Raw genomic sequence first — 12,752 nt, 5'->3', positions numbered from 1 at the left:
AATACACACTGAGTGACTCACAATGCCTAAGCTGTGACTGTCTCCACTGCTGTAAGTTGTGGCCAGAGTAGAGGAGCACTCCTCCAGGTACCACGGCTTTCTGCCGCTCTGAGTGGTGCTGCCTACTGAGATGGTGTAAATGCTGTTGGTGTAACCGTCACATGAACAGTGGTCTTGACTCTGCCCACCATTTCCTGATGCCCACACAAAGATGGAGCCACGGCCCTTTCTGCCCTGAGAAGCAAGAAGAATGCATGGATGATTACTGTTTAGTTACCATTTTTAACAGTAATTATACTTGTAACATCTAAAGGAATTGCTAATTTAAAAATGAAAAAATGTAAAATAAAATCTGCAAGGACACAAGGTAAAAATTAACAGGAGATTTTGTATGTCAGGTGGCTGCCCTTATACATTCAAATTGATTCGTTTTTACATTTACATTTATTCATTTAGCATACGCTTTTGTCCAAAGCAACTTACAATTGGGGAATACATCAAGCGATTCATCTACAGAGGCAAATAGACACAGGAAGTGCTCATAATACCAAGTTTCAAGCATTGTTCAAATAAGTACAAGCTAGAAAGGGAAAGATTAAAGAAAAGCTAAAAATATTTATTTAATTTTTAAGATGAAGTCAGATACGAAAGAGGTGAGTTTTCAGCTGTCGTTTGAAAATTGTCAGGGAATCAGCATTCCGGATAGAGGTTTGGAAGATCATTCCACCAGCCAGGAACAGTAAACGAAAATGTTCTGTAAAGTGATTTTGTGCCCCTCTGTTATGGCACCACAAGACGTCGCTCACTAGTGGATCTCAGACTTCTGATGGGAATGTAGATTCGTAAAAGTGAGTGGAAGTAGCCGGGTGATATATGCAAGCATCATTGACTTAAACTTGATGCAAGCCATAACTGGCAGCCAGTGCAGGGAGATGAAGAGAATTACAGTTATGTTCTTTTATCAAATTATAGTTATGGTTTGGTTCAAACCTGTATTTTTTATATATAATAGCACAAGATATTTAATATTTCCAAATGGTCCATACATTTAGAATTACAAAAGAACAGTATACTCCTCGGGAAATTCTTGCAGACTGCAGGGTCTCCAGCGGGAGGTCCTGACAGTATCTGTTGTTTCTAGCCATGTGTCTTTAGGTATAAACTTTGGAAGAAGCTAGGACTCTTACAATGGTTAAGATTGTTTGAAGGATGACCTGCTAACATCGCTGCTGAAGATCTGCTACACTGCTACCTTCAACAAATTCTTCTCCCCACAAGAACTTTGGTCACGCTTACTTATTTTATCTATTAGAGAAATCTAGTACATTGGCGAGCCACCCAAACGGCTGCTCAGCAAAATCTAACATCATAAAAGGAAAAAAAAAAAACATTAATTTATTAATTGAAAGTGACATACGGCCAAGTATGGTGACTCATACTCAGAATTTGTGCTCTGCATTTAACCCATCCAAAGTGCACACACACAGCAGTGAACAGACACACACCGTGAACACAAACCCGGAGCAGTGGGCAGCCATTTATGCTGTAGCCCCCAGGAAGCAGTTGGGGGTTTGGTGCCTTGCTCAAGGGCACCTCAGTCGTGGTATTGAGGGTGGAGAGAGCGCTTTACTTTCACTCACCCCACCTACAATCCCTGCCAGCCTGAGACTCAAACCCGCAACCTTTGGATTACGAGTCCGACTCTCTAACCATTAGGCCACGACTTTCCCAATTAATTAGTTCAATTCATTAATTGAATGAATGAATGAATTAATTAATGTGGTCCTTTAATTTTTTTATGTATTCATTAAATTTAAATATTTAATTAAACACACATTTAAGTACATTGCACTATTCCTTGTTTTAATTGTGATGGCAATGATTTAACTGAAATGAGGGAAGAAATTTTACAAATGGTCTAAAATGAGGGAACAAACTGTACTCCAGTACTCATCAGATTCATCCACATAGAACAGCAGAGCTGAAGCACAAATTAAGCTTTTACCAAAACGGTATTCCTCTGCAAATAACTTAAAGTTTTATCAAAAGCAAAACTCCAATGGCCCAAAGTTACATGTAGGTTTAAGTTCAATAGCAAAGTAAAAATACTTTATTACTTTCCACAACTGGTCAAAGGGAGTCTAGTATTGGTCTTTGGGTCTTGCAAGGTCTGGTTTTGACTGAAACTGCCCTATAATGTACATCATTGACACACAACACACACTAACTTTGCGGATGCCATTTTCCAGAGCGAGCCTTGCAAGAGGTCCGGGGCCATCTACTGTTCTGCCATCATCATCTGGACCCCAGCTGGAGCTGTAGATGTCAATATACTGCTGTTTCAGACTGAGGGATTGGGCTTCCACCATATCAGTCATATCGCCGTCCAGCATGCGCACACCTACATGTGCAGGGAAGAGAAATTGGGAAACACAGCTTCATAAATATTACTTATAGTAACTGTTTATTGTTGCATGAAGCATAACAACAGGCAGTATACCAAACATAGCCATAGAGACATATGTATACAAACTTAAACACTTCTGATAACTCACCACCAATTTTTGCATTGTAGGCAATTCCGACAATGCAGAGGGAATTGTTTGCAGAGGCAGCCACCACCCCAGCACATCTTGTCCCATGTCTTTAGTGAAATCACAAATAAAAGAAAACCTCATATTTGTCTTGAGCACTTAATGTAATTTTAAAATGCATTTTAAAATCAAAATATGTGTAGAGTGAGTGAGAGGGAAATGGACTGACTTATTTTCATTGGTTGCATCATAACGTGGTGTTGGATCGGGATCATTGCCGTTAACATCATAGCTGGCTCGTGCATCCTTAGAAAGATAGAATGACACATTAAAGAGACAAAAAAGCTGAAAAACGATTGTACAGGTGTGGAACAAGGTGAGGGTAAGTAAACGATGACATAATTTTGGGTGAACTATCCCTATAATAACATCTGTTAGACAACATATTAATAGTCCTTCAACTTTTTCATATCCCACTCACAAATTTAAATTGTGACAGACCAATATAGGGCTCTTGCTGATTATTCACACAGTATATGAGATCATTGACAAGTAACAATTTCAATTTGGCAGATTACTAGAAAATAAACCACCAGGTTTGTCAATGGATAATGTTTTTATTTTTTAGTACATATAATAATTTATATAATACACATACACTATATCAGATTATATCAGGCACCCTTCTCTATAAAATATGCCAACGGCTTTTTGAAAAAACAAACAAACAAACAAAACAAAAAACGTAAATGATATACGCAACTCAATTTATTTCAAGTTTTGTTCCTGAGATTTCTTTGATGTCTAATTTTTTGTTTCATGAACTTACATAGTTCTGTTTAAGATCTGGATGCTGTCTTTCTATACCATCATCCAGAATGGAAACAACAATCCCTTTCCCAGTGTAGCCCCTGCGCCAGGCGGCCTGAATGTTCATGTCGGTCAAGCAGTTGTGATCACAGTGCTATGGAACAGAAGGCAAATATAACACATTTTTGTACGTTTTAGTAACTATATTATTTCCATAAAAGGTACCCTTTTTAAAAGTTTGCAAGGGATATTTCAATATGATATAACACATTTTATGGAAATAATTTGTTCAATTTAATAATGTCTTTTAACTGAATATAAAATGTCTGATTGTAATGTGTTGCATACTAACAATATACCACATGCTGTCCCATTTAGGGTCACTGAAGTTGGCGACGTGGGTTTGGTCTGTTGTGTCGGTTCTTTTTACTCTCTTCTGAACAATCTGTTGCTGGATCCACTTCACCTTTAGCATTAGAACATATTTGTGATGTGCTGCTGAATACATAACATGCTTCACAAACCACCGTGAATTAAATGAAATATTCATTAACAGCAATTATAAATGTCTCATATAGTTTTTGGCAAGTTTAAGGAAGCATCCATGTGGTTTGGTGTACCATCTTAATTTGTTTTGGTAAGTGTGTGTGGTGTTTACAGGGTGGTGTCGTCTAATTTATTAACTATTCATTGGTGTCTCAGTGACTGAAGGTATATGATCCTTGTACCTTGGACTCTGTGGTGATGAGACTGTGGTTTCCTCTGCTTTTAATTGTGGAGCGTTTGATGATTCCACTGTGCTGGAACTGGTAATGGTCCACTAGCCCACCAATCTGCAGCGGCACAAGGGGAAGAAGATTGTGTTTTATATATACAGCCGCTGCTGAAGTGTGACTGACAGAGATATAAATTATATATTCATCCCTGACGTATGCCTTTGAAACAACAAAATGGTTATCCTACACCGCTGATAGACTTACCATCAGAGGCAACCTGAGCTACCACTGCACGATTCAGCTGAGCTTAAACTTTGGCTGCTGATTACTCTTTGACACCCTGTGCCTTGACATTATGATGTTGGCCAAAGCCATACCAGATTTAACCGGAACTAAACAGCCCTGCTGTGGATGGCAGTTACACATTTCATTTGACTGAGGAGAGGAAGTCAGCAACTTACATGTTACCAAAGACAACATGTGTGCAATTAGACAAAGCAAAATAGTTTCATACCCCTTCATTTTTTGCAAAAGCCTTGCAAAAGTATTCATACCCCATCATTTTTTTCACGTTTTGTTGCTTCCTTATGTTAAACTGCTTTAAATATCCCACCCCCCCCCACAACAAACTACACTTCATACACCATAATGACAAAGCAAAAACAGAAAAAAAAAATGTCACAAAAAAAAATGTACATTGCATAAATATTACCCTTAACTCAGTACACAGCTGAAGCACCTTTTACAGCCTCAAGTCGTTTTGGGTACAAGCAAACAAGCTTTGTACATCAGCATTTGGCAATTATCTGCTATTCTTCTCCTCATCTCTTCACCCCTCAATCTCTGTCAGGTTGGATGGGGACAGATGCACATTTTCAGGTTTCTCCAGAAATATTTGATTGGGTTCAAGCTCAGGCTGTGGCTGGGCCGCAGAATCAGACCAGAGAATCTTGTTTCTCACAGTCTCAGGTTCCTTTAGGTGCTTTTTTGAAAATTCCAATTGTGTTTTCATGTGTCTTTGCTGAGGAGAGGATAGAGTCTTGTCATACCGCCATAAAGCCCAGATCTTAAGGCTAACGGAGACTACATGCTTCTTTGAACCTTCAATGCAGCAGAATTTTTTCTTGTCCAGATGTGTGGCTTAATGCAATCCTGTTTCTGAGCTCTACAGGCAATTTTTTGACCTCAAGGCTTGGCTTTCACTTCGATATGCATTTTCAATTGTTAGACCTTTTATTAAGACGTGTGCCTTTCCAAATCATACCCATTCAATTGAATTAGCCACAGGTTAACTTCACTCAAAGTGTAGTAACATCTACAAGCAATGTGAGCTAAATTTCAACTGTCCCAGATAAGGGATTTTTTTTTGCTTTTCCATTATGGTGTATGGAGTGTAGATTGATGTGGGGAAAAAAGTAATGTAAAGCAACGTAAACATAAACATAAAGCAGCAACATAGCAAAATGTGAAAAAAGGAAGGCGTGGCACTTTTGCATGGCAGTGTATATATATGTGCAATAACATACATTTTTATATATTATGTAACTATATGAATATATTTTAAAATGCATTTCAGTCAATGGCAAAGCTGAATTTTCAGCAGCTATTACTACAGTCTCAAGTGTCATTTAATCATTCAGAAATTGTTCTAATGTGCTAAGTTTGGTGTATTTTCTTCATATATTCAATGTTGAAAACAGTTGTGCTGCTTAATATTTTTTGTAGAAACCATGGTACTTTTTTTCAGATTTCTCTGATAAATAGAAAGAAAAGCATTTCTCTGAAACAACACTTTTTTGTAACTTTATAAAATTATATTCACTATCACTTTTGATCAAGTTAATGTGCCCAATAAAAGTAAAGAAAAAATAATAATAATGTAAAAATAAATAAATAAATAAATAAAAGTCTTACTGACTCCAAACGTTTGAACGGTAGTGTGTATGTATTGACAGTTTTACATTTTACACAGTTTTTCACTGTGGGTTAAATGTACAGTAGTTACATAATTTAGATTACTTCAATTGGATTCTTATATATGCACCCCTTTGTTCCTTTTTTATTTATTGTAAACCTCAAATATTAAATTAAGTTAAAATCACATCTAAAATGTATTTTCACTGTAATTTCCTTACTTATTTTCTCTTCTAGGAGACAAAATAAAGCGTGCCTGTTGGTTAACTAACTGAAGTAGGGTATAAGATGCCATGGAGGTTAGGAGCTCGTCTTGCATGGTTAAACACATTTATTATACAAGAGCCAGTGACCCAGAGACATGGGCTCGGCAAGAATGAAAGACTAATTTGAAAGAAAACAAATTGTAGGAAGGACTAGAGTTTGTGTTTACACAGAATGTGTTCATAAGAATGAGTTGGTCTATGAAGTTTTATTCTAGCAGTAATCGGACCTGGTGAAACACCATCTCCCACTTTCAATGACAGTAAGTCAAGATTGACTTGAATAAAATGTCATGCTTTTCAAAGTACCACGGCATTACCAACTGTGACCATCACTGTATCATAATGAATACCGTAGTTGCCAATTACAATTTTGGGATCATACAGAAAAAAGGAGAACACAAAAGCATACTATCAATTTTGATAAAGCCTTTGAGATACCTAATAAGCATTTCAATAAAGAAAACACACATTTTAAATAATAAATTTAAAGTACTTTTTTTTTTATAATACCCAGTTTAGATGGTAAAAAGTGAGAATGTATAGCTTTTATCAGATGTTACCAAAGGAAACTTAACTGGCAATACATTTATGCCAATTACTTACCTGGCCCATGTTCACAAATCCGTACTTTCCTGCAATAAGATCAGCAGCATCAGGACCTCCATTTATTTTAACCGCCCAGCGGTTTGTGTAGATTTTTGTCTGGACACATTGGAGTCCAATCCCAAGTAAAAATGCATATGGAAAAAGTGCAGTAGGAAACATCTTCAGATGGTTATGCTCTCTGCTTCATGCAGAAATATTAGTCTGATGACACTCCTCATTGAAAAGTTCTCATTAAAAGGTGGCTTGACATTATCTACAACAGGCTGGACTGTCAAATGATTGAAAAATGATTGAAAAAAAAAAAAAGTTCCTAAAGGACCTAGTTTGACTGTGTGAGCGCTACTCCACTGTGATGGCTCCGCTGCATCTGTTGCCTGTGGCACATCTTCTCCTATTACAGTCCTATCAGTTTCTACAGGTGCTTGTGTGCTCGTACAGCAAACAAGAAACACTGGGTACACAGTCCAAGATAATAGGTCTAATGTCTGTTCATGACATTATTATAGTAAACAGCATTGTGCATAATCAGTGTGCTTTTTATAATGATTTGCTTGCTGAATACTTATTTGTATTATTTATTTATTTGTTATTTCTTTTATGATATTTGGTTTTTACATTTATTTATGTTGATGTCTTCATTGTGTATGCATATAATTACCTTCAGGTAATTTACAAATGTGTTTCTGAATTTATTTGTTTTATTCACATTAACTCAAGAAATGAATTAATATCAAGAATAAACCTCAATGCATTGTATTCCACCAAAATATGTGATCAGATCAGGAAGAAATAGCTCCTTGGAAACAACTGTGTTTTCGGTTACACTTTACATTCAAATGTCACAAAACTTTGAGAATCATACAGCTTATTTGCACAAATATAGATATGAAGTGCTCAGATGCAAAAGCCTCTAAGTGCCATCTGAAATTTTCATCTAAAATTAGCTTTTTTATCAGGCTCCTATGTTTAGGTTCAGTAATTTTGCTCTAATGGCAATATATAGGTAATTTTCTATGCAATTAAACTGAACATAAATATAGGAGCCTGATAAAAATGCTCATTTTAGATGAAAATTCCAGACAGCACTTAGAGGCTTTTGCATCTGAACTCTTCATATGCAGATGTAGAAGTTTATTCTTTAAATGTTACTTTAAAGTATCCTGAAACACTTAAACCACATGCTTTTGAGTGTACTGGTCAAAGAAAAACTATTACACAATGAGTTGCACAAAGAGTTTTAATGAAACACTCCTAAAGTAACACACCCTGAAGAGATGTGTTTAGCGTGATCCAGTTGAATAAAGATATTTATTGTTGTCTACGGAGTCCCACAGATAGCCAGCACGATCTTCTCATAATCTCCACTTGTTTCTTTCTGTAAAAACACATAAGCCACTTTTCATTGAGGTTTTAAATATGAGTCATCTAAAAATGAGAAATTAAATTCAAAAGCTTTTTAGATCGCCCATTATGAGTTACGTAGACTCACCAGAAGGTCTTCCTGAAGGCTTTTGCCATACATCCTCTTGTACTCTTGCATGATTTTCAGCAGGTCAATTTCTGAACGACTCACAATGATTCTAGTCAATGTGTCAGTGCTGGTTCCCAATCCCTGTAAAGCAAGACCATATTACAGTTGAACTGATTTGATGATGTGACTGAATTCTGTTGGCAACAATTTTTTGTTAGTCCATTTGTTAATAATAGGATATGCTAGCACTAGTACCAAAGAAAACTTTAAACTCCTCAAACTTTGAGATACAGTTATAATGGTATTAGTTCAAATGAAAAATCAGACCAATTCTGGAGTTATTTGTGAAAATGCAAATTTGCTTAATATAGTGATATATAGATTTGATAGCCTTTTTCATCAAGATATTGACACCCTGATGTCCTTTAGGCCAGAAAAAGTGTAATTTGAAAATCTCCAGAAATACAAAAGAGTTCTATCCTCTTTGATCATTGGGCCATATAAGAAACACAGACATTCACTGACAAATTCGATCAAATGGAAAACATTTTATGAATTTCTCTGCAACTTTACCTTCATAGCCAGGTGGAGCCTTTCTGCAAAGTAGGCAGGTTTGTTCCAAGCAGCCTTCACTAAAACATGAAAAAGTCAGTAAGAACATTATTAACGCAAAAACAAACAAACAAATAATTCTTCTTCTTGTTATTGTTAATTATAATTATAAATAATAACTAAAAAGTGAATTTGAACAACATTCCATACTTTTCAGATATCAATTTAGTTAATCTTGGATATTTGTAACCTAAGCTAAGTTTTCGTGTGAGAATGAAACCACCCTTAACATGTACAGCTGGAAAAACAAGCATGTCTCTTGAACAAGTTTTTATAGAACTGCCTTTATCCAAATGGCCGCTGAAGTATTTAAAATGACTAGTTTCTCTATCACACATCCAAACAGACACAAAGACTAAAATGAAGTCTTACCCAGGGTCATCAGGCAGTCTTCAAAATTTCCATGCAGTTCACCCTCAAGATCTTTGGCAAAACCATCTTTGCTCAGTTGGCCATAATGTTGTAAAACTGTAGATTTTAAACAACACTGTTAGTGCTAAACTACTCCAAAATGGCATATCATAAAAATCAGCTATCTCTGAAGAGGATTCTGATTCCTCCACTTACCTTTGCACAGCTGAGCTTCACTCCTGTTTGTGAGGATGTCAATCAGAACAGCGCAAACAGTGCCAATCCGATTCTCTCCTGCTTCAAAAAGAGCCTGAAACAACAACATAGCAAAGTCAGAGACAGTCAGTATCTACATTGTTTGTTTTCATTTATAATGCTTATTACATGGCTTTGTGCAAAACTTGATTATTCTGTATCAAGCACTGAGTGGTCAGATACATATTTCATTGGCCATAGTGTAAGTAAAGAATCTTTACCTTTGCATCACTCTTAGCAACACCATCATCAATGTTACGGTCTTCACTTCTGGTAGCCTGAAGTTATTAGATTCAGTTTATGTCATTGCATTGCACTTAACATTTTTCTTTGCTCTGTAACAAAATTGTTACTGAACTATGTTGTTTTTACCTTGCAAAGGGCAAGCAGGGTGGTCTCAAGATCTCCTTTAACATCACTTTTAATATTTTCCTCCAGCATCTCTCCATAGACTGGACAGCAGAAAGAGGTTAGTAGCTACCTCTGCTTTTAGAATGAACATGTACAGTGTGTATGTAAATCTTTCTTGATACCTTCTTTGTACGTATTCTTCAATGCTGTAATCTCCTTGTTTGATCTGGTCCCCAGAATTTCATTTAGGACGGTCTCATTTGTCCCCATATTCTGATTATCAATGACATTCTAGTATTATTAAGTAGATTCAAGCAACATATTGTAATAAGAACAGTTACAAGTTATACCTTCAATGCTGTTTTCATCTCAAAAGCATCATATTCAGGGGGTGTCATCAGCAAGGCCAGGACCACTTCCTCAAAATCTGACTTCAGAGCCTTTTTCAGCGCATCTGCCAGAGGCTGAGGATTAATAATAAAACAAAAGCTATAAATACAAAATAACACAAAATAATATTATAAACAGGCCATGCTGTTTAAAAAGCAAACAAACAAATAAAACAATATCTCATCTCTGTTTCTTAAAATTGGACCTACAAATATTGTAAATGACTTGGCTCACTCATCTGTTGCTCCATATGTCAAGTTCAAGGATTGATAAACAAACAAAAAGATTGGTACAGTAAAAACTTCAGATAGCATTAAAACCTTGGACTGTGTATCAACCGGCCTTGCCATATTTTACACAACCATTTCAATGACCAAGAAAGCCTGACACGAAATGGGTAGATGGCACAATAGGACTTGGCTCATTCATCTGTATTGTCCCATATTGTTACTTTCAAGGGTCCATAGAAAAGGATTGTTAAAGTAAAGAAAAATGTTCAGTTGTTAATCTTTCATTATTTTTAGTGCATCTGAAAAAATATTTAATTATGTTATATTTAACGATTATGAAATATCACCTTAAATGTTAAGATGGAATAGAAAGCTTCAGTAAGTAACACATGAATAAGGAACTGATTCAAATGAATACCGAATACTTTAAAAAGATATGAAAATACATACTTTTCCTGTACTCTGCTTATAAGCCTCTTTGATCTGTTGTCTTTGTGCATTGGTCTTCTTTGCTATCACCTCCACAATACTGGCTTCATCCACACCTTAATGACACGAAATAAGGGCAAAATCACATCGGTTTTCACATGAGCAGCTGTTTACAGAGTAATAATGCTGGATCTTGGTATTAATGGCAATTGCACAAGAGTGCCCTTGATTCCTTGTGCATAATTGAGAAATTGTGAGAAATTAGGATAAGCATAATAGAAGCATTATAGGTAACACTTTAGAATAAGGTTCCATTTATTTACATTAGTTAATGTATTAACTAACATGAACAAACAATGAACAATGCATTTATTACAATATTTATTAAACTTTGTTAATGTTAGTTAATGAAAATACAGTTGTTCATTGTTTACTCATGTTAGTTCACACTACATTAACTAATGTTAACAAACACAACTTGTGAATTTAATAATGCATCAGTAAATGCTGAAATTAACATTAACTAAGATTAATAAATGCTGTAGAAGTATTGTTCATTCTTAGTTCATGTTTACTAATGTTGTTAACTAATGTTAATAAATGGAACCTTATTGTAAAGTGTTACCGCATTATAATACAAATCCCAACAGAGCTATATATTGGGATATGACGTATGACATATATATTCCTGCTATGAAGTAATTGTTGGGGTGTGTCCTTCAAACACATCACAACACACACAAAAAAATTATTAGCAAAATTGTTTTTAGCTTCTAATTGAGTTTCAACACCAGGAACATAAAGGCATGTTAAATGTGTTTAACTTTGCATTTTACCTTTGGTCTCAATGGCTTTCTTTAATTTTGCAGCATCATTCTGAGCATTAAAATTAGGATCAGCCTTGACTGTTCCAAAGTATCCCGTCTCAAAAGGAGCAGGTTTAAAACCCTAAGATGAAGCATATTACAACATATGTAAGGACATATAAGTAATGTTACATTTCTTTTGCTAATGCTTGAGTTGAGTGTGCTTGAGTTAGTCACTCCCTACAGGAGACCCATCTACAGTTTATCTTTTTGAATGGCCAGAAGGTATGAAATGTTTTTACTGACCTCGTCTTTATTAGATTGCTGAAATAATTTCTGGAGAAAAGCCATCCTGTGAGCTTTTTAATACGCTATACAGAAAAAAACGAATGAAGAAGTTATTGCAAACATTGTGCAGATTAATCTACTGCAGATTGTCATATCAATTCAAATACCATCAATCACTTCATTATGAGTATAGCATCATGAAGACTTGTTGGCAATATTAATTAGGGCAAGCTACAGACAAGGGCATGCAGTGAAATGCATTTATAAATATAACTCACATGTTCCTCTGTGAAGTCTGTAAGAGCTGATCTGAAGTGGGTAATTTCGGGAACAGTACCTGTCTTTTTATTCCTTATACACACCCACTGAAAAAATGTTAGGCTGGGTAAAGGGGTTAGACCAGGTTGTTCTGGTTGTACCTTTCTAAGACTTGTGGTAATCTGTCATTGAATGTATTGCACTGCACTCAATACTGCACTCAACCACAGTTGTAATCTAAACCTAATACAAAACAAAACTTACATTGAAACTTACTAACACTTAAGTTTAGGGACCAGTTCTCAATAGTTGCTTATTAGCATGCATATTGACTGTTTTTAGTACTTAATAACCACATGTCAATGCCTTAATCCTTTGTCATACCTAAATTTAACCTTACCTAAACTACATTGCTATTAATAAGCAGCAAATTAGGAGTTTTGAGTTGAGGCAAATCACATAGTT

The 12,752-nt window shown here is 35.7% G+C and overlaps 2 protein-coding genes across 2 annotated transcripts in view; both read right to left on the bottom strand.

Annotated features, from left to right (window-relative positions):
* Positions 1 to 6,981, bottom strand: part of LOC306870523 (proprotein convertase subtilisin/kexin type 5-like) — a gene marked incomplete at its 3' end in the record, with an annotated part of 31,131 nt that extends 24,150 nt beyond the window's left edge. The window contains exons 1-8 of the mRNA XM_079417827.1: positions 6,844 to 6,981; positions 4,073 to 4,177; positions 3,697 to 3,810; positions 3,364 to 3,498; positions 2,764 to 2,840; positions 2,556 to 2,644; positions 2,229 to 2,401; positions 22 to 234 (exon numbers count right to left, since the gene is read on the bottom strand). Of these exons, the coding sequence (XP_079273953.1) occupies positions 22 to 234; positions 2,229 to 2,401; positions 2,556 to 2,644; positions 2,764 to 2,840; positions 3,364 to 3,498; positions 3,697 to 3,810; positions 4,073 to 4,177; positions 6,844 to 6,852 (915 nt within the window). The 5' untranslated portion in view covers positions 6,853 to 6,981. The remainder of the gene's footprint in view (positions 1 to 21; positions 235 to 2,228; positions 2,402 to 2,555; positions 2,645 to 2,763; positions 2,841 to 3,363; positions 3,499 to 3,696; positions 3,811 to 4,072; positions 4,178 to 6,843) is intronic.
* A 1,083-nt stretch (positions 6,982 to 8,064) lies between these two features.
* Positions 8,065 to 12,744, bottom strand: LOC306869693 (annexin A1-like). Its single transcript, XM_079416557.1, has 13 exons — positions 12,308 to 12,744; positions 12,048 to 12,112; positions 11,772 to 11,883; positions 10,957 to 11,051; positions 10,237 to 10,350; positions 10,069 to 10,159; positions 9,908 to 9,987; positions 9,757 to 9,813; positions 9,497 to 9,590; positions 9,302 to 9,397; positions 8,891 to 8,949; positions 8,336 to 8,458; positions 8,065 to 8,221 (listed from the first exon to the last, which is right to left on the bottom strand). Exons 2-13 carry the CDS (start codon positions 12,090 to 12,092, stop codon positions 8,165 to 8,167), a joined length of 1,023 nt encoding a protein of 340 aa, XP_079272683.1. The 5' UTR covers positions 12,093 to 12,112; positions 12,308 to 12,744; the 3' UTR covers positions 8,065 to 8,164.
* Between the last annotated feature and the right edge of the window lie 8 nt (positions 12,745 to 12,752).

This window comes from Barbus barbus, assembly GCF_936440315.1.
Source record: "Barbus barbus genome assembly, chromosome: 5".
Classification (NCBI taxonomy): domain Eukaryota; kingdom Metazoa; phylum Chordata; class Actinopteri; order Cypriniformes; family Cyprinidae; genus Barbus; species Barbus barbus.
Note: the sequence above shows the minus strand (reverse complement) of the source record. Positions and strands in the feature narration are given on the sequence as shown.